The following is a 22356-nucleotide window of genomic DNA, read 5'->3' as shown; positions in this document are numbered from 1 at the left end:
TATATATATATATACGGTACTGTATCTTCGTCATACTGATCTTTTATTCCCTGTTTTGTTTCTGTTTATTTTTTTTACTGCATCATGTCATAAATTATTGAACATTTATCCTTGCTCCACGATTCAGTGATGAACTCGGTCATGCTTCTCAATACCTTCTGATTATTAACGTACAATAACATATTACAGCCTGCCAGAAAAGGAGCTCGTCGTCGCTGAAAAGACGTAAAAATTAAACGGCTTGTCTTTTACGACAAGACATCAAAAAAAGAAAAAAATCAAAGGCAGGAGTGATTGGAAAATTGATACAGCTGTCGCTTTACATTGTTTGCTCGAGAACCAAATAGGGCAGAAAAACACATGCACTGATAATTTAGCTGTCAGATGTGATTGGTTCTTTTGTCAATGACAAAAAAAAGGAAAAAGGAAAACCAGTCCCGTACACTCAATAAGAACGTGACTGACAGGTGAATAAAAAGGAGGAGGAGGACAGACAGGCAGACTGGTGACGAAACTTACTTACGTAAAACRGCTGACAAAAGTTTCATTCTAATGCTGTCTCGACCAGTGATTGATGATTACACACTGAAGCATAAAAGCATTAAAATGCTCCTGCAGCTCCATTTTCAGAACATGACACACACACACCCTGCAGTATTCAAAGGCACAAACTCAGAAAAAAAGTTTTTCCCTGTAGCAGCACAGAGAAGCCAATAAATATTGAATCRAGTAAACACACTTTGGTGAGGGAAGGTCAAATATCCCACACCCATAAGCATAGGCAAACACTTAGAGGTTACACACCACGCACAGCATCATTGATTTTCTGTTAAGAGCCACAAGAAACAATCAGCACACAATTTAGTATTAGACAAACGCTTATTTGAACAGAGACAGCAGTTAAACACTTTTTCAAAGATCTTAGCAGCAGTGCAGGCTATCCAAACAGGGCTTAGTTTGATTTAGCTTAGAAATGTATTATTCATTATTTTCATTTTACTTTGCAAATAGTTTTTCAACCTGGGGAGGACGAGAATACTGCCTAATGCACTTATAGTTTAATTAAAGGCTTGYGATTTTAATAACCGTAGGCATGGRATGGTTTCCAATTTATATACCACCATACTTAAATTTGACAAAACCATATCCATCRTACATTTTCTGTGGTTTAAATTCCTTTAAATGTCTTGACAGACAGTGCGAGGTTTATATTCTACTCATAAAGCACAGAGCAGAACTCCCAGCCCCTCCCTTCGTTGCTGTGAGCTGTCAGTCAGCTGTGTACAACCAACAACTGAAAGAGGGATATATCTCCCGTTTATTCTCCCCTACCTTTAAAAAAGACAAAGTATCTGAAAGCATTTGCAGTACAAACAGAATGAGACACAAATATCACGGGCTGTCTACCAGAGGAGCACCTTCCGCCACTCTTCAGGGTCCAAATCTTATTCGTGGATAAGGCCAAACGTCCAGAAAACTTGTGAAAAATAAATATTTTTCTTTAATTTGTGTACAACGCCAAATCTAAAACAATACTTTTGTTTGCCTACAATTTTTGGTTGTGAACCTAAGAATCTCTAACTTTTGAAAATAAAAAAATCCTAAATAAATAAACTGAAATAATTTCATTAATATTTTATCATTTGAAAATCTCATTGCTGTCCTTGCCTAACATACAGAAATATTTATTTTCAGCCTTGTAAATAACAAAATAGCAGCAAAAAACGGACATGTCTTTTACAGTCACTCAGGTATTTGTGATTAAAGAATTAAAAAGGAGCTGTGGGCCGTCTTTTGAGCATTGAGCTTCACAAAAAGATGAGCTATTACCAACAGGACGCTCATTTTTTTATGAAAGTGCAGAAACATTTTCAGCTGATCAGAGTGCAGCTCCTGATTGTGAGGACGAGCGCGTTTGGAAATGAGGGTTTAAGGTGAAGCGCTGCCCTTTCTTTTAGAAATGAATTGAATAATCTGATTAAGAGGGGTCCAGCTCATGCTCACCATTATGTTGTTGTGAATGAAGCCCTTGCGGTAGCGGGCAGGTTTGAGGTGGGGGTACTCTTCAGTGCTGGTCACCCGAATGGTCCACACGCGCCTCCACGCCTCGTAGAGCTGCAGGTGCACCGGGTAGACCCCTGAGTGGTGGGGGGCCACAGCGTAGCCCATGTCCACTGGGATGCTGTGCTCCTGGAGGAAACAGACAGATGCGTACGCCAAGGTTATATAAATAAATACAAAAATGATGGCACATTTACAGCTCGGAGACAAAGGACTTTGAGGCACATAAACACACAGAACCAAACACTTTGACCTTGTGGGAGAAGCACCTGGGGTTTTGTTGTGTTTGTTATGGTCTTGGCCTTCGGGTTGGAAATTAGAAAAAATATGGTTTGTGAGAGCGTGTGTGTCTGTGTGTGTATGTGTGTGAGCTTGCGGGTGGTTGGTTGCTGGGAGCGTGTAGAAGACTGATGGTGTTGTCCTTTGCTCTGACACACACCTACACACACTGTCAAAGCTAAGTATCAGCGGTCAGGGAATGAGAGAGTGAAGTGTGAGTACGAGTGTGTCTGCGTGTCTGTGTTTATTTGTGTGTGTGTGTGTGTGTGTGTGTGTGTGTGTGTGTGTGTGTGTGTGTGTGTGTGTGTGTGTGTATACAACTGACCACAGTTGAAATGTAGGCTCACCTTCAATGGCATGAATACGCCCTCTTTGCTGTCTTGTATGGGTGACACTACAGCCTAATGTGGTCATAGTAATCATCTTCACTCATAAATATAGCAACAAAGCATTGTGGGTAAAAGAAAACCAAAACAGAGATGAAAAACAACCTTATGGACCACAAGGTGAGCTGAAGTGTGCCAGTCTAAATAAACGCAAAACTTCAAAGTTGAATTCTACATCGTGTTGGCCTCTTTGATGTAATCTGCACTTCTGCAACCAAACGTTCTCATAAAACTGGTATTTGCACGTTATGCATCAAAGTTTCTTTGATTGGCTGCAAGGCATCCATTAATCCTGGAAAAAAAGAACCACTAGTAGCAGTTTGCTTTGGAAAGTGTTCACCAATTTAAATTGTAAAACAAGTGCAAGCACTACAAGACAATACACTTTCACTACACGTTTGGTTCAGCCTAAAATACAGCGCTGCGGATCGCTAGTTCATAACATTAAATGGGGGCTCAAATGGGATTTGAGTTGGTTAACAATTAGATAAATCCACCCATTTTGTTTGCAAAAAGGGGTAAAATCAATAAATTTTGCTTGGGACGCTTTTGTTAAATTCCCAAAGCGCTACTAAGAAAACTCAGTTGAGGCTTGTGAAAAAGTACAAATTTTGATTGAAAGCTGCATTAAGGGGTAGATTAACAGCTTTTCCTTTCTTGCACGCAACCATGAAAATACTTTTTGAGGAGTTCATAATCAAGAGTTAATAGAATTTCCTGCTCATCTAAGGGTTGTGACCTTGTTCATTAATTCTTAATAATCAACACCTCGTTGGGTATCATTCCTTACCTAACAAGAACAAACCATTCTTATACAGTGCATGGGTGCAATCATAACTTTGATGTACTCTAACCATCAAATTGGCTTGTATAAATCGAACATTCAGCAGGTGGAAACACTCAATTTTATTTGTTAGTTTATGTTGTGTTTTATTGTCAAACTAACAAGGTTAGGGAGTTTCAATAAACATAAAAGTCATTTTAATACTATGTTGTATGGTAGAAGCTATATTCCATTACAAAAGGTGTTTTTTTTTTGTTGTTGTTTTCTAGCCTAAATTGGCTGTCTGTTCAAACAGATCCAGTGCTGTAGCCTGAGAACATCATGAGCATAATCTGCTGCAACAAAAGAAATAAGCACCTGCAGCACCAGAAGTCCTTGAAGAAAACCCAATCATGGGGAAAGGAGTACGAATAAGAAGACACACGAGAGAGACAACAGCAACAAAGCCGACAGCTGCAAGAAATACGTGTACGTGCTCGAGCATCCATCTCACCAGAGCAAACTCCTTGTTGAGGACCATCTGCTCCAGCAGTGACGACTCGTTGTGGAAGAGGTGAGGCTGCATGTGGCTCCACATGTGGGGGAACCACCAGAACTCATCTACATACTTCAGTAGTAGATCATCTCCTTCATCCTCCTCTGCCGTGCCTGAATATACGTAAAAAGAAAGAAAAAAAAAGACAAATTTGCAAGGACAGAAAGGACAGAGAATGAAACATACATAAAAACAAAGAATATAATATAAAAAGAAATGTTGCAGTTGCAAGTCAACGTGAATTCTTGCTGATGCAAGGTAGGAAAACCATCAAAAAGCATTTTCTTAAGGTTACGCTGCTATAAATAGGCAATTTGAAGCCAAAACAAAAACAAGGTTTTCCATTGAAATAACAGATGCTCCATTAATTAAATATTCTGTGTCAGATAAAAGAAGGTAAATAACTAACTTTCACCAGTTTTTTTTCTGTTACTTCAGCTGCATGATTTAAAACACTGTAAAGATTAGACATTTAAAAATAAGTAAAAACATACTAGAATATAGTTTTAATCTTCTCAAATTAAGTGAAATAATCTGCAAGTGCAGTAAGAAAAATGTACTTGGTAAGACTTAAAAACAGGAAAAATTTCCAGAATAGCAAGATAAATAGAACACATTCTCCTCTTGCATAGTATGGTTGGGCAAAATCGTATCGTGTGTAATAAATCATCAGAAAAACTTTTGACAGTTATTATTTGGCACTTTTGCAATTAATACAATTAATTCTGTCAAAGTTCTTCTTCTCTTTCCTCTTATAATCCAAATAATGGATCGCCTAATTCCTCGTTGTAGTCCTTTGTCTTGATTATTTTTTCCCCCCGCCATCTCTGCCTTTGAGCTCTCCTCCTCTCTCTGAAAAAGTTCTGACTTCGGTTCGGTTCATCTGTCGACAGCTCCACTGAAGCTCCACCTCAATCAGCTGCAGTTCCACATTCAAAAATCACCTCATCATCTTCACTCAGTCACTAAAACTCACTGAACTACACCCTGACTATAAAATCTAAACACATTCAATATCATTAATCTGTCAAATCTAATTGTTCAGTCCTGAACTTGCCAGCTCTCCATCAACAGCAAGTTTTGTGTCTTTTTTATTTTTATTTTTATTTATTTTTTATTCCTGTAGGTTTTTTTAGGCACTTATCAAATAATTTCAGGCATCAGTCAGAAAGGAGTTTGGGGTTTTTATGTCAGTTCGACAGGATGGGGATGAAACCAGAGGTGGACTGAGGTGTCTTTTCTATGAATCTGGCCGTCTTTTGCTTTCTGACTGCAAAGCGCTTCAAATATGACAAACAAATTACTTATTATAACTTCGGTTTAACTTAGTCTATCAAAAAAAAACTGGTGTTTAGCTTAAAGTCTGTACTTTTAACCCAAATTGGAACATATTCTTAAATAGAGTGTATTAATCATCACACAGTATTAATCGTTATTGGCTAAACGCCAACATTTATTGTGATTCTTTTTTTTTGCCAATAATGCCCAAACCTACTTCATATATCAGACTCAAAGCAAAATCAAAAATATTTTTGGGCTGGACATAAGACTGTAAGCCTTGAAGAGATGGAAAATTTTCGCAGTGTAATTAAAAAAAAGGTTTATCAAATCTGAACTTGGAGCAGTACAGGAGAGATTATACCACAATATGATCGTAATTCCAAAACAACTTGCACAGTACTATTTAATTATTTAACTAAGAGAAGGTTAACATTTAATTGTCGAAGAAATCATAACTTCTGAACATTTGTAAATACATCACTTGTATTTATGCTGATAACAAAATGCTAAATCCCAAAACTGTATTAGTCCTATATTTTACAGTAATTAGTCATCAATAAAATAAAAGCACCAAACTTTCATCGAAAACAGCAGCCTGAACAAGTGTTTTGTTTACTGCATTGATTTGACACCAATATATTTGGATCATAAACAAAAACAGAACCCACCTGTGTGGTAGAACTTTCCAGAAAATCCCAGATTGAAGGTGAAATTAGAGATGAAAGAACGCAGCTGTTTCTGGGTTTCAAGCAGAGCCTGTGTGCAGACGAACACATGGACAAAAGAATAGAATCAAACAAAAAAAAAATACAAATTATTACATTTAGACAGAAAGCCATCCGCTCACTTTGAACAGCACAAACAAAACGACACACCATTTTATCAAGTCCTTCTCTCCCCAGCCTGTACTTGCACAGATAAAACCATGTGCGATCTAGATCTTATGTCTCTCCGTTGTATATTTAGGTGAACTCTGGCTCCTTCGAGAGCGATCACGACGGCTGTGTGTTCTCATCAACGCTTACCCCTATGGCCTGGCTATGGCAGCTGCCACCAGCACGCTGCTGCAGCGTGCTTCTTTAGTTAGGTCTGTGATTCACTTCTCGACGCCCACAAACTCCCGTTCTGTCCTTAAAGCTACCTCCATCTCTGGTCTCAATCCTTGCATCAGGATTTTCCTCACTTATTTAATGACTTCATTAGTTTGCTGGCCTTTAAACAAAGACTCCGTAATGAGTGTTAACTAAAGAGAGTTGCACACAACGCGCGCACACACCGACAGTAATGCAAGTTAATGAAGGTCATTGCATTAGTAGCCTCTGGAGGGTGGACTAATAACCGCCCCACCCACCCGTGAACTGACACACGCACATGCACGCATACACACTTTTTATCATTTCCATCATCCATCACTAACATTGCCAGCTGAAACCGTGAACCTCTCCATCCTTTCCCCTTCTCACTCTTGTCCTCCCTCTCTTCTCTGAGAGCCTGCAGTCGCCTCCTTACTGCCACCCCCCCTCACACACACACACACACACACACACCCTTCCCTCCACTTCCCCCCATTTGTCTTCCACACCTCCCACCCTCCTCTGAACCTCCATCTCTTCCTCGCTTGCTCCATGAAAATGTCACATTCTCAGGAGACAGGGCTGTGCTAATTTGAAAGGAAGGCTGAAGCAGCATGGAAGAGGGACCCCCCCCTCCCCCCTCCACACACACACACCCACCCCCCCTCTCCCTCGATGGCTCTATATCCTTGCACGTATACTCTCACGCTCCGCAACTCTGTGTTTTCACCACAGCTGCACTTCTCGCTGCGTGTCGCCAGAAATGTTTTGTTTAGAAATAAAAGCCACACCTACCTTTCTTTTACTTATTTATTTCTTGTTTTATTATATAATTCAGTCAACTGGGCCTTTCTGTTGTGCTACAAGCCGCACCCAAACTACAAATCTTTGTCGTGCTGCTTTTAATCGATCCCCGGGAACCTTTCCTGATTTATGATACCTGAGCAGCTGGAGTCAGAGCCAAGAGCTGGTTCCGGGCGCTCACACTCTTTCCCCTCTCATCCACCAGCTCTCCTCCTGAGTGCATTTCCTCCCCAAACTAACAAATACACAGACGCAAGAACGGAGCGTCTTCATTAGCTTTAATTTAATGGCGCTGGAGATGGCTGCAACGGTGACAGATGTGCACAATCCCCTAATCTGATCCCTTGTCTCCCCCCCTATGACATCCTCTACATCTTCCAGACGTGCGTGCACGGAGCCAAATGTGAGGATACCCAGACTTAAGAATTAAATTAAGTTTGTAGCTGAGTGCTTTGCATTGTAACTTAATATACACTCCCCGATGCACTCGGTCAAAATGCATTATTAACGTGTCTGTTGGCATATATGAGAATGAGTGTAGGTGTGTGCCCAAGCGTGCAATATATTAGTTTAAATATCTCATTTGTATTCTGCTGCCTAACATCCATAAGAAAAAAAAATACCAAAACCACATAGGAAGTATTTGTGGGACTTGAAGCAACAAACAGCGTGATCGGCTGCTTTTGCATGTTTTATTTATTTTTATTTTTTTTAACTGTGACAGTCTGGGTTAGGCCTGATTCTATAACTTGCAAGGCAATCACATTGTGCAGAACTGTGAGCAAAAAATAAATAAAAAAACTTCTAAAACTCCTTATTCTGCTGTGGTTTTAAATAGTTTTTACTTTAGGAGGTCCTGGAAATGAGAGCACACAAAGTTGCGATGAAGGAGTTATGAAAGGAGGCCACAATGAACCAAACCTGGATGATTCTGAAAAGAACACTGAGGACTTAGTGAATTTGTTTCATCAAAAAATAAAAATAAAAAGCAACTAACTTTCAAATCAGTCAGTTCAAAGAAGAAGCGTTGCCCTATCTGCAAGTGCAGCGCAGATTCTGAAACTTTCTCAGGCAACAAATTGCTCACAGATCAGCTCTCTCAACTACATTTCAGCTCTCATGTGGTTATCAAAGCATTTAACGCTACATTTCATAGGAATCTGTTCTCGCTGTCATACGGCTCGAGGGCATCAAGTGTGAGGTGTCAAACCACAAGTTTATCTGCCTCAAACAACCTCAAACAGCCACATAACCATAACCGCAGCTGGAGTAACACCTAAATGATAACAAATGATTGCAAAATTAGCCGTACAAAACAAAAAATAAATAAAAAAAGAAAGAAAAGAAAAGGATGTGCTGGGCTGTCAATCATGGTTTACTTCCTCCAGAAGCCTCACGTTTCAGGAGCTGAGTATTGGAGGGATTTTTTCCTTGATGCACTACAAGGACAGAGGAGCTCTTTTCTCTAGCAGACTGAGTCAATTACCCTGTCACAAAGAACACATCAGAACATCATTTCACTGTACAAACGCTCATCTCAGTGTAACAGGTGAACACTCCACTGCAATTCACATCTACACATCCTCGAAACATTAAAAAAAATCTCAATATGAAAACTCTTTCATTTATTACAGCTAAAATAAATCGTACATATGGAGCACTAAATCTCTTGAGTCGTCCTTCATTTCTTTATATTTTGCTTCTATGAATCAGACTCTCACAATTTTTCAAAGTGGTTTTGAACAATGTTTTTTTTTTATTTCAGATTGTCTGAATATCTGCAATGTTTTTCTTTGGACTTTACTTGTAACTCATTTTCAGTCCAGTACTTGATCATTTTCAAAGTAATGAYTGTTAAGCCACTTAACTTTGATGTATGACTCCTTTATTTAGCTTTAAAAAGGATTTTAAACTCAATGAATGAACCAGTTCAGTGTTGTTTAAATTGGATCTTTATGTACTTTGTAATCTGCAGCTTGTCACAAAGACATAATTTGATTTCATTTCTAAAGCTGAACTTAACTAAAATGCTAAAGATAACAGYTTAAAATGGGATTTTAGCACCAACCAGGTGACTCCCGATCATCTATTAGCTGAAATTCAAACTCCACAAAAGATGTGAAGTTATGTAAAACACACAGTAAATAAAGAAGAATGCAATGATTTGCTAATCWTATATGCCCACATTTGTTTCACAATATAACATAGCAAACAGCATAAATGTTAAAAATAAGAAATTGTATTTTTTTAGAAAAAAACAGATTTTATTCAAAAAATTAAGTGGTAAAAAATTAGAAACAGCTGAAGCATCATTTTGCAACTAATTAAGGCAATTAGCATAAGGTCAGTAATGACTGGGTATAGCAAATAGAAAGAGCATTTAAAGTCACTGAATCTCAGAGTTAAAGATGAGATGAGTGTGCAAAAAACACTACATGTAAAATAGTGGAACAATAAAAAAAAAAATTCCTCATTGGAAAATCAGAAAAAAAACATTGAAAGCTGAAACTTCATGTTGGATGCCTGTGATCTTTAGGCCCTCAGGCAGAACTGCATTAAGACAGGCCTGATTCTGTTACAGTCATTCATGCACAGGCTCAGGAACACTTTTGTGCCATCTTCAAATGCTAGCTAACAGCTTAATCATGTAAAGAAGCAGAYATATTTGAACATTATCTAGAAATGCCATGGTCTTCCCTAGAATCCTACATCACACAACAATTGAACATTCCTCTAAAAAAACAACTGCAACTGTTTCTTAGTCCTCTATTTGTCTACTTTCCCCTTTTGCTAATATACCACGAACAACTTCTCTATGTACGACACAAGGATTGGACAAAATTTGGCTGAAAAAGCAGCCAAAGTCCAAAGCAAAACATTTCACAGYCATTTGAAAACCAAAGCAACTATCCACAAAGACCATTTTTAAAGAATACAAGAAAATCGAAATCCTCAGAAGCAAAGGACATTATTTAACATGTGAGCAGAGGAACCTTCATGAGCGGAAACCTTCTCAACCCTATCGACTCTGAGGAACTTAGAAGCTCCCTCCTGGTGTTCGTTTGAGGGGAACAGCAGCCGGTTTCAGACGGGCAGCTTAAAGCAGCAGAACGCCAATCTCAATTTGTTGGGTAGCTTTCCAGGCTCAGAGCTGAGAATGGTTTTAAAAACGGGCCACAAGAGYTACTTCAAAAGTAAGAAGGGGAAAYGTGGATTCACGGGGAGGAAGACCTGAGAGATTTTGACTGTCGCAGCGACAAAGATAAAAACGCACACTGGGATTGGCAGTTAACCACAGCCCTTATTATGGCACCCATTCCCCTCAGCTTYTATATGCTGCTTGAGTCAGAGGCGAGGCCGTTTTTGTTCCTGCGTAGACGTGAGTGACAGCACATGTCTGTTTATGTGTACTTTCATGTACGTGTGTGGTAAGCAGTGGGAGACGTGCCAGATAGATGTTGGGGTTCAAACAGATGGGAGACAGGCATCCGGACAGCTGGCATTCACTGCTGTTCGAAAAAAGCAAAAGCAAAAACCTTTTTTTACGCCAAACCACCTCTGCACCATATCCCCATTCTGTCATTCTCTYAGCTGCACTGCTTCCTTTCAAAGCCTTAAGCTTGGCTAGGGGGATCTAAAATAATAAAGTAATTATAAGATAACTTTGTTGCAAGTGGGATTTCACGCACCAGCGGAYTTGAAAGCGAGAAGAGAGAAACACGGAAATTAGGCACATTTGCGGGGTTTAATTGCTGAGCAAAAAGCAAGTCAAAAGTTTTGATTCATCTACATGAGTGCGTCGTGTCTGAGTGCGTACATCAGCGTACGCGAAAGCTACGCCAGCAAGTTTAACTGGGTCAGGCATCTCTATTTGATGAGCCGAAAGAGCACCTTCCCCGTTAATGCCAGTCTCCCCAACAATCACTCCTTCCTTCATCCAGCTCTCTTTCTCCATCAACCATTCCTGTCAAGTYGGTGTAGCTTTTTTTATTTCTTTTTTTTTTCATATTTAAGCATTTTACAAATTCATCTACTTCATTCCATTTAGGTACTCATGGTTGCTTTGGTGTCCCTATCCTCACGCTAAATTCCACTTGGCAGCGCCTCAAGGATTTTAGTTTCAGTGTGATTGGTTTGACAGCAAATCCTGTCTCGTTTTTGTGGAAGGGAAATTCATGGCACGTAGCCACAGCCTCGGAGTTTATTCCAAGTAGGGAAAAACAAGGGACGGAAATTGTTAATTAAACAAAACACGTAATTAAAAATATTGTGGACATATGCTCTCCACGGGGAGTTCATTACATTGAGAAGGGCTTCTTTTCTCTGTGTTTGAAACACTTGAAAATCCTTTACATTGTATAATTTATAAAAAACACAACTTGTTTTTTCYGTCTTTCACTGTGATCATTTGATTTGTTTTGATCAGAATTTTCATTGCATCACACTGGAAGCATTTTATAACTTTGTCCTTAAAAAATGAAATAAACACTTTTAGAAAATTCATTTGACCCCAAATATGGCAAAATGATTAGGCTCCCTTGAGCGAAAGGCTCCACACAATCTCCTTTTTTTTCTTCTCTGTCTCATCTCTCTACTCATTCTTAAATCTTTCACACTCTATTCCTGTTTTTTCTCTTCATCACTTTGGCAAAGACGCAAACTGATACAGCGAAGAGCTTTCGTCTGACTGACTTAATTAGTTCTAAAGATTAACTCTAAATGGAGCTGCACAATGAGCCACGAGCTCCAGAGCCAAAATACTTCAAAGAAATCAGAAGAGCACCAATTTAGCATAAAACCATTCTTGTATTGTTTTCAGATTAGACAAAGAAATAAATAAAAAATAATCACAAGGGGATGGAAAAAAGCTCTTTAGTTTAAATATTTACACTCATTCATTTCAAGCATCGGCGCTATTCATTCACTCCATTCATGCTTGTTCGTCAGTGCGACACAGTCACATGGAGAGCAACTATCTCCTAGCTGGGTAAGATGTTGAAATGATMCTTTAATTTAGTGCTGGAGGGAGAAGAGCACTTCAGGTTCTGTTAAGTCACTTAASTTAAGCTGTTGTGTTCAAATAGTAAAGAAAAACAAAAAAAAGTGGTACATTATGAAATAATGCTTATCAGGAACAGCAGCACAAAGTGTGTACAATTTGGGATGTGTCATTTAATGTTTTGAGGGTTTTTTTCCACACAACACGCAAAGACAGCTGATGATATTTTTGCGCACGTCTGAAATATCTCATGAACTGGACAAACTTTACAGAAACTTGCAGAAAGTAAATAAAAGATGTACATCTGTACAGTAGCTGTTTAACTTTTGCATTCAAATCTATYTAATATGGCCACCACAGCCAACTAGTGTTAAAAAATCCAAACAGGCTTTATCTCTTATATTTTTACAGATATTGAASTAAAATCGGGGGTGATCGTAGCTGAGGCTGATTTATAACACTAACAGATTGTGTAGGGTTTTTTTGTGTCAAATTTTGCTATTACCAACTTGGTTTCAACTCTGTCTGTTAGCAAAATTTATCTACAAATCTATGGAACCACCACATTTTTTTTAATGAAACCTTCAGGAAATAGTCAGTGGCATCTACAACTGACTAACCAGTTTAACTCAAGATGGCTGCCAAAGCCAACTAACCTTAGAATAGGCCTGTCGCAAAAACAAATTTTGCTGAATGATGAATTGTCTYAGAAATTATTACGTTAAACAATGTTTGGAGACCATTTTAATCTAATCTATTAACACCCATGCCCTGCTTATGAAAGTTTATGAAATTTATGTGCGAAAAAAAAAAGTTGCAAACTGACCTGGACAGCTTGTAACAGCTGAAGCTGTAGCATTGCTACCCGCCTCCTCTGTCCAAGCCGGCACAATTTATTCTGTAAGTGTCTTCCTCYGGCTTCATAAAAATAATCGGTGTCACCCGCACGCTGCTTGCAAAGTTTACATAAGTTTACAAAATTTACGTAGTGTGGAAACTAGTGAGTGTTCGCTTCTCCCTATGCTGCGGAGTAGAAAAAGAGCAAAATAATTTAAAAAAACAGGCACGCAAATGAAATTTATCAACTCTTAATTTATCGAACTCATTTCCCTGGAAGCTGAAATTATTCACAGAATATCTCACAGTGCTGCATGGCTTTTTGTATTATATTATGGTTAAGGTTTTATCAAAAGTGCTACAGCTCTGTTATTTCTCACTATACAAATGTTCTTATTCTAGAACTCCAGCCTGAAAGGTGATGGCTTTTATGCAATCCTAAATGTGAGGCCTTTTTTTTTTTCATTTTGGTAATATAACCTGATTAAGACAAAACATTTTAACTTGTCTATTTATGTAGACATATGCTTGTATGGATGCGATTACACCTCTACATAAAACACTGCGGAGAGGAAAAGAGGTTTAGAGAGGAATACAAACAATCCAGAGATAGCGATCAATGACTGGAGTGAGGAGGGAGAAGGTGACTGGAGGAGGATGAGGAKGAAGAGGAAAGGGGAGAGGTGTTAAAGAGGGATCTAAAGATAAARAGACACCTCCACTAAGGGGAGAGAGGAGCAGAAAACGTACAGGCGTGCATTTTTTTTAAAGTGCACAAGCAGAAACAGCAGCCTCGGTGATGGAGGTTTTTGACTGGCATCATCCCTCATTTTGAGAAATGTCATCAGTGGGGTGCCTCCCTGTGAATCATTTTAATAGAGGAAATACAGCGCTCTGTGTGTGTGTGTGTAGACAGACAGAGAAGGGGAGATGCAGGTATTGTTTGTCACTGCGTGAACTTGAGGGGTGAAACTAATGAAGAAAAGGAGGGTGGCATTTAAATTGGCCTCTCTTTATCCGAGCGGGAGACTGAATGTTGGCTTCGCAGGAGCGAGACGAGGCGTTCAAACACGCTCTGAGGAAGTCTTCGACATCAGCTGCTGATCAACCAGAAGAGATCAGACAGATTTTGCATTCTCACATTGTTTGCGTGTCACTCACAAATACTCATGATGGTATCGATTTGCCATCTGGTCTCATGGAACTGTGAAGTAATTCTACAGTGGTTCCATAAGATTCATTTACCTCAAAACTTTCCTTTTGTTTCTATATATGTTTAGTTTTCTGATGCAAGGTGAAATCCAAAATATTCATCATGGAGGAACGATATAGATCAGCACCACTACATGAAGGATCAGCTTGAAATATTTCACATACAGTAAATTTTAAAGCCACTGGRGTTTTAAGGTTGTTCAGAGATATGTACAACTAAATTATTTTACTGATGTGTTTACTTTAAGGTCTCTGCATTGACTTTGTGTATTTTGAAACATGTTTTTTTAAGTACAAGATGATCTTACTCCTACATGTTTATCAGATTTACTTTGATTTTGCAAGTTTTTTTTAATGTTTCAGTCTTCACAAAATTAGCAAAAAGGCATTTTCATAAATTGTAGAAAATCTCAAGTTGATTTTATTGCTAAGTTTTTTCCTACTTAAAGTTCAAACTTGTAATTTTTTTCAAAGTTAATTTACTACAAGTATTTATGTAACATTTAAACTTGAACTTGGTGTTAATTGGTTTTGTGTTTATTTTACTTAAAGCTAACGTAGTTTACCTTTACTTCAGTTTATCTGTTTTGTTTCTGTTTTTATTTTCCCTGTCTAGCTTCATTTAATATACTTAATATTTAAAATCTGTGTTGATTACTGTCTTTTCTGAATGTAAATAAAGCCCTTTTTTTCTTTTTATTCTATATATTTATTTCTGAATTTTGTCAGTAATTTTGGCACTGTTCAAAATTCTAGATTTTTTCAATATTTTTACAAAAATATATACAACTTTCACAAGCTTTACAATGACGTTTGACTGATTAATAAACAATGTAAAGTGGTTCAATTTAAAAAGTGTGAATTGTCATAAAACACTGTCATGTATTAAAATTATGCAAAGTTTTAAAAATACAGTAGTTTCAGTTTTTGTGTTTCTTGAATAAAAAGCCAACCAAAAACCAAATAGTCTTTTAAAATTAAGTTACTCTGAATGGTAAATAATATGGGATTTTAAGTGCTTAAAAGTAAAGCAAACATGAACAGAAACTATGCAAATGTACACCTGAGAAGCYGGAATTTGTGCTGATTTGCATATTGTGACATGGTGCAGCTAAATAAACGAAACATATTGGATTTTTTAAAAAATACTCTGGAAGAAGAAATGTTAGGAACTAACTTCAAATAATCATGGAACAACTCAAAACACAGTAAAGCAATAAATTAACAGAACTTATGTGAATAAAATGAAACTTTCTGACCCCTTTATAAAACTGTTGAATGTGCAGCAAACCGTGGGTGCCGAATGTAGAGTTCCTATTAGAGATTTACGAAATCATCTCATGAGCCATCCTTTGAACAGTTTTTAACATCATGAAATATTTAAAAAATACTTTCATTAATGAATCCGTCTGACATCTAACCAACATGATTAACTCATCTAACTTTATCAGCATTTTAACATAGACATCTAAAAATAAATCAAATCTGTTGATGTCATTATTATGACATCCAGTGTCTGATTTTTTTCCCCTTTGCTTACACAATTGGCAGCAGGAAGACGCTTTGATCTTACTGTAATCTGACAACTCTACCTGAGGCTCAACATCAATAAGGCAAGAGCTGCTAAAAATATTTCTTCTTCTCTCCCGCTTACCTTACACTGCTCCYCCGTTTCCCCTCAGCATTTTGTTTCTCTGAAATTGCTAAGTTAGCTACAAGCTCTTCCCCAGGCTCTATACCCCCACCTCCCCTCCCCTGGTTTCCTCTGACTACTTCCTTCTCTCCTTTTAGCTGTCGTTTCTCTCCTATCTCCAAAATTCTTCTTCTCTGTGATTGCCTAATACGAGAAAGACGTGTTTTAAAAGGCGCAGCTCGGTCTTTTTTCTGACCTTCTCCCTGTCCATCTTTTCCATCTTCCTTTCTGTTCCCCCGTCTTCCCTTTTTCCCTTCTGTTACGGCAGCGGTTCATCCTCATGTATATTAATGCTACAAAGCTGAAGAGTGAGGCAGACTTAAAATGAAACCTCCAACTGGAGAGCGCTTGTGTGCTCATTTTGTGAGCGTGCACATGGATGCGTGCACTGTGTGTGTGTGTGTGTGAGTGAATATGCACTCTCATCTTTTTTAGATACATATATTCAGGGTTGGGATTTCTCTCCACTTCACTCTCCACCGCATGTTGCTTTTTTCTGCTTCACTCATCCACTTAGAGGTGGGCAACACGACAAAAATACCATCAGAATTTCTTTTTTTTTTTTTTACAATAAAATCACAATTTTATCAGAATTTTTAAGTACAGCGTAATAGTTTTCAAGTTACTGAACAGGGGCACCGTGATGCGCCGACGCCTCACAACAAATAAGTCTGGGGTCGTCCTTTTGCGTGATTGAAGTTTTCACCCACAGACTAAAAACATACATTATACTGATAACTCTAAAGCAGGCGTGTCCAATCCTGGTCCTCGGGTGCCGCTATCCTGCATGTTATACTTGTTTCTCTGCTCCAACACACCTGGTTCAGGGAATGAAGTGCCTCTCCTGCAGAAGCCTGCATTTATTCAAATCAGATGGGTTGGAGTGGAGAAACCTCTAAACTGGGCAAGATAGTGGCTCTAAAGGACCAGGATTGTACACCCCATCAAAACTGTGAGTGAAAGCATGAATGGTTGTTTGTCTCGTTTGTCTCCATGTGTCCCTGTAGTGGACACGTTACGCACGGTAACTTCAACTTTTAGTGTCCAGTTTTGCAATATTGTTTACGTTTTCCGCATTGAATCTATTCTATAAATGATCCTACAGTCCTTTTGATTTGGTACATCGTGAAAACATGCTAATCTTTATCAATCTAATAATGTCGTTTCACACCTCTACATCCAATCACCTCCTGCTTGACTTTCAGCAAAGGACAGGTGGCTTTTTTCTTTTTCTTTTTCTTTTTTTGGGCATCACCAGACAAGACAGGTGAAAGTGACATTTTAATCTAAAATGGGGATTCAAGAAACAGTCGCACAGAGAGAGACAGACTCACAAAAACACACTTTTCTATTTATTATACCCTGTGGCCACAGCGAGGCAGAGAGATGCCTCTGTTCTCGGCTGATGCACAGCTCCAGCCCATCTCCATTTTTTTTTTCTCTTATAAATAATGCATTCTCGCAGGAATCTGGATTTAGCATGTGTGCAAATTCTGCTTTTTTGTATGTAAACAAGGGTGCGGAAGCACATCTGTCTGTTTCCGTGTGCTCACTTGTACAAGCGTGTGTTGAAACAATAGCTGTGTTGAGAGGCTGCCGGGATGGCTGACTCTCCTTTAGTTCCCCCTAAGAGGAGGAACGTGGGAAAAAAAGACAAATAAGAGCCATTCATCTTTTCGCCGCCTTATTCACTACCTCTCTTTCTCACTCTCAACCCCTCCTCGGTCCCTCTTTCACGCCACATCTTTGTTCCCTTAAATGGCCTCTTCTGGCTAAACCCCCCATTTGAAAATGCTCTGTTTTTGTACSCTGACACTTGTGCACTTGATGCAACAAAAAGGGAATCACACACAGACGCTTGCATGCTCCTCTAAAACTCTCCAGAGAGCACTCATGCCTGAGCTGTGATCAAATACACATTCCTAAAATGAAGCTGSGTTTCTTTGAAGAAACGCATTTCGCCCGCTGCCTTGTAGGACACAGTTTTAACAAAGATCTTGTGTGAGAAGGATAAAAGGATGTGTTGGGGATGACTCTCATCTACTACCAGATTAAATTTTAGATCAGTCTCTGTAACATTTACTGCTTTGTAACCATTTTGTATTTGTTAAGCTTGATTAGTTGTGGGAGCCATATTGAATCAGGCTTCAAAAGCTATTCAGTTGTAGAGCTAAAGATTTTTATTTTTGAGTTTCATTAAAATCTTTCCACTGATTCATGATATATTTTGCTAACAGACTCACAAAAAAAGCATTCGCACGTTCACACACATCCTAAGCTGTGTTTCATGGAGGTGGGCAGTAACAGTTCTTTGTTGAGGTGGCTCACATTTCCATAAAAGTACGTCCTCATCTCCATCACTGCATTCTTGTCTATCACTATTTTTAGAACTTAACGCCAGAATGAGAAAGCTCATCCAACAAGGCTGACCTGACACTGGAGCTGCTTAATTATGAAAAGGAAAAAAAAGGAAAAATCACAATTATTTTGCTCAACAAATGTTTACTGAAACGATTATTGAGTTTTTATTAACATTCAAGTGACTTCCCCTCAACATTTATTTTTCTTCCATGTTTTCCTCCAAAACTTTCCTTTAAATATCCGACAAAGTATGAAAATGTAAAGGTTCTAGATGAAAGAATAAAAAATAAACAAGTTCAAAAAATACACTCCCAATCTTTTGTTTGTTTTGTTTTATGACATAACCACTTTGTTCTACATAAAAAACTGTTGATATGGCGCTTTGTAAAAAAATTAATATTTATAAGTTAAAATATGCAGACTTTGATGAATATTGTCTAATTTAAACAAAAAAAGCATTAATTTTTTTCTTTGCTACATAACGTGGAATGCTCACTGTAGTGCTTAAAAATCTGACTGTACGACCTAAATCATAAGTAATGTGTAAAAAAATTAATAATAAATAAACAAAACTATGTTTGCTTCACATGAGAGCAAGAAATAGTCCGTTTTGTAAAAGAAAATAGAACGCATGCTTGCAAAGTGGAATGTGACAAACAGTTGTGTTAAATAATCGGATACCCAATTGTGCTGTTTTTGTGGTTGTTTGCAGCAAAAAAGCTACATCAAAGCTATGATTCTAATTATTTTCCTGGCCTCTACCTGACATCACCCTCCCTCTCCCTGTCTCGCTGTAAAGCCCCTGATCCCACCACAATCCCCCAGCAATACCTTCACATCCTTGGTGTTCATGCGTGTGCCCTCTTTGCCGACAAAAATATCATCTATATCCACCAGGATGTGCCGGTCCAGACCCAGAGTCAGCTTCCTGTCTGTGAGGTAGGAAATGGCATCCACCAGGATGAGTCTGTGGAGCCAGTAGCCCAGTCCCTGACCAAAGAGCACTCGTCTCACCCCATCGTACAGTCCCATGTCCTGTACCACAGTAGCCTGGAGGCCTAAACTAAAGCCAGGTCCTGCGTTATCCCCACTGCCTGCCCCTGTTCCGTCTTTAGCCCGTGCGTGCAACACAGCTTGGTACGTGGAGTGATTTGAGGAGAATGAGGTCCAGTCCTCCCCAGGTAAGGCTCCTCGATCTGTGCCAGGTTTGGTCAAGTGCAGGAGAGGAGAGCTAGACACCACACAGCAGTCCCAAAGTGCCTGGTTGGTCCTCAGCACCAGCGGCACTCCTTTAAGTTTGAGGACAGATGGAGAGTTCTCAGTGGAGCGGTAGAAGCCGATGATGCCAACTCTGTACTCGGTACAATATTGATGCAACAGCTGTCTGTTCCACGTATCTGCGTGCGCGTACTTCAACAGATTCTCATAAATGATGAGMGAATATCGTCCGCGGCCTTTCTCTGTCAGGGGCGGAAGGTCGCCCTTTCCTGAGGCAATCTCCATGCGGAACTGGAAATGGGCCGACTCCAGTATAGCCACAATGTCCTGACCTAGCTGGGAGTACTGCGACTCCACCAGCACCAACACGACCGGATCAGTATGGACGTGTGTGTGCGGGGGATTGGGAGGGTACGGGTACGGGAGCTGGCGGTAYGGCGACAGGGACAGCGGCTGGGAGCAGGCGGGCTCCACGGATTGCCCGAGGTGCATGGAAGGAGAGGAGTTCGTGAAGAGGAAGTAGGCGGAGAGGAGAAGAGAGAGGAGGCAGCAGGAGGCCAGGAGGAGCAGGAGTCGACGTAAGTGGCGACGGAACCGCACAGCCACTGTCATCTCGAACCGTCGACTTATTGTGCGCCAGAGGAATTGGTGTCTTTTTTTGAGTTTGCGGGYGTCTAGAAAGCGCGTGTGCAGGCGTTTGGAGATTGTCTACGTGTGCAAGACAGGAGCAAAGCCACTCAGGAGTACGTCATGTCACCATGGCAGGTGACTGGGGAAGATGAGCCGGATGTCAGGGAAGAGGGGTCTTGACTGAAGAAAGAGGATCGAGGTATGCGTCTCTTCAAGTCGTCGTGAAGAAGTCACAAGCAAAGACGCAGTAAGTGACAATCGGTATCTGCAAGGAAAGGAGGATAAAAGAGTGAATTCGTTGCAAGTAGATGAATGGTGTGTATTAGTTGTGTGTGTGTGTGTGTGTGTGTGTTTGTGAGCATGAGATTGAGTGTGCACCTATTGTGCCACCCTGGGGAATGTGAGGGCACAGCTGGTAACTACAGAACTGATTGAAAACAACTTGCATCCTTTGGGCTTAGCCTGTCTCTGACAAACACACACACACACGCACACACACACACACAAATACACACGCACAGCCACTGCAAAATGACATCCCAGTTAAAACACGACAGAAAAGTCAATCCTCCCAAATAAACAACAGCTGGTTGTGCGTTAATGTGGCAGTGTGGGGAGGTGGACGGGAGCTCAACTAATCAGTCCCATGAAGCTCCGCAGAGAATTCCTCTAATTGTGCCAAACTCTGAGCACCTCTGTCCTATTTCTGAACCTAATCATCTGAAATASCACAAAATTAGAGTTGGAATCCTTTTGCCAAGAGCACTAATCTGGAGGGGGAGGACTGAGAGCCCATGACAGTACAGAGGAAATGAAGAGCAAGAATAAGAGAGACAGAGAGGGGGGAGGAAAGGGAGAGCAGAGAGGAACAAAACGTAATGAATTATAGAAACAGACAAAAAAGACCAGGATTAGCATCTTAATGTATGTGCCGGGAGCCAGGGTGAAGAAAAGATCCCACAGCATCTCTCTTTTCTCTCTCACTCTCTCCTGTTTTTTCCCCTCCTCCCTTTCTGTCTCTCTCAGCACCCCTGTTCTTCACTTCTATCAGTTTGAATATCAAAAGCTTTTCCTTGGATTCTCCATCCAGCATCGCTTGCTCCTCACTTTGAGTGAACACAAGCAAAGAGAACRTAAAGGAGGAGGGATTCCACTTTTATTCCCTAAACACAATAGCATAAAGTGAACAGATGAGAGGGAACAAAGCTCATTGTATATTTTTTCTGTACTTTTTGAGCATTTTGACAAAAAAAAAATATTTGTTTTAATTATTGTGCAATATTTACATTTGAAAAACGTAGTGATGGCATCAACGAACAGAATGTGACAAACATATGTTTTATTGTTTTAGGAGGTTTATTAAATGAAATCGTTGGAAAATCTTGAAAGTGAAGCTGGTTCAACCTGTTACTGAAAGTGTTTTACTCGTAGCAGCCACAAGACGGCGCTCTGCCTGTTTAAACAATGAGTTCACGTGGAAGTTTTTGCCACAAATGAACAACTAAGTATGAGGGGGAAAAAAACTTCATAATCTGCAGTAAAATAAAATAAAAATACTTAATGTTATTAATCAGTAATTACTTGTAAATGAAGAGAATAATGAGCTGTAATGACTATAGAATGAAAATTAAAGTGTGATGTTGCAAACAATAGCTAAAACTACATGAAAGCAGCTTAAAAAATAAAAATATCTGCAGCCCGTGAAGTCAAACTAGCTGCAGGTAATTGCTCGGAGCTGCTGAAGTTGATGCCACCGACTCCTCCACTTACCCCTGAGAGGCTGCGGAGCGGCGCTGCTGCAGCGGCTGCAGCTGAGTCCAGGCGCTCCAGTCTCGGTGTTCCGGATGCTGCCGAGGCGGTGTGCCATCTCCCCCCCACACGTCTCTTCCTCTTTCCTCACCCCACCTCTAGCTATCTACGCCTCCTCTACTGGAGCACCAGGGGCGGCAAGAAGTCGGAATTATCCCCTCCTTTCTGTCATCATCCGAGCGGCCACTTGTTTCCGAATCTCCGCCGCAGCTCAGGTGGACGTCCGGTCCGGTCCGGGCGGCGCGGCGGACTGCTCTGCCGCGTGCGTAAAGACGCTGTGGTTTAAAGAGCGCCTACACGAGCGGAGGCGATCGAGGGAGAAACAGGAGGAGGAGGGGGAGGGGGAGTGTGGAATAGACCGAAGGGGAGGGGGTAGGTTTGATTGACACAACCC

The 22356-nt window shown here is 39.9% G+C and overlaps 1 protein-coding gene across 2 annotated transcripts in view; it reads right to left on the bottom strand.

Annotated features, from left to right (window-relative positions):
- Positions 1 to 22194, bottom strand: part of ndst3 (N-deacetylase/N-sulfotransferase (heparan glucosaminyl) 3) — a gene marked incomplete in the record, with an annotated part of 57572 nt that extends 35378 nt beyond the window's left edge. The window contains 5 exon segments of one of the 2 annotated variants that reach the window (XM_014007855.1): positions 2005 to 2190; positions 4004 to 4158; positions 5995 to 6082; positions 19137 to 20418; positions 21924 to 22194. In XM_014007855.1, coding sequence (XP_013863309.1) covers positions 2005 to 2190; positions 4004 to 4158; positions 5995 to 6082; positions 19137 to 20135 — 1428 coding nt within the window. 2 annotated transcript variants of the gene reach the window in all.
- Positions 22195 to 22356: the final 162 nt, after the last annotated feature.

This window comes from Austrofundulus limnaeus, unplaced genomic scaffold (assembly GCF_001266775.1).
Source record: "Austrofundulus limnaeus strain Quisiro unplaced genomic scaffold, Austrofundulus_limnaeus-1.0 Scaffold45, whole genome shotgun sequence".
NCBI lineage: Eukaryota > Metazoa > Chordata > Actinopteri > Cyprinodontiformes > Rivulidae > Austrofundulus > Austrofundulus limnaeus.
The sequence above is the reverse complement of the archived record's forward strand: the minus strand, read 5'-3'. Positions and strand labels throughout refer to the sequence as shown.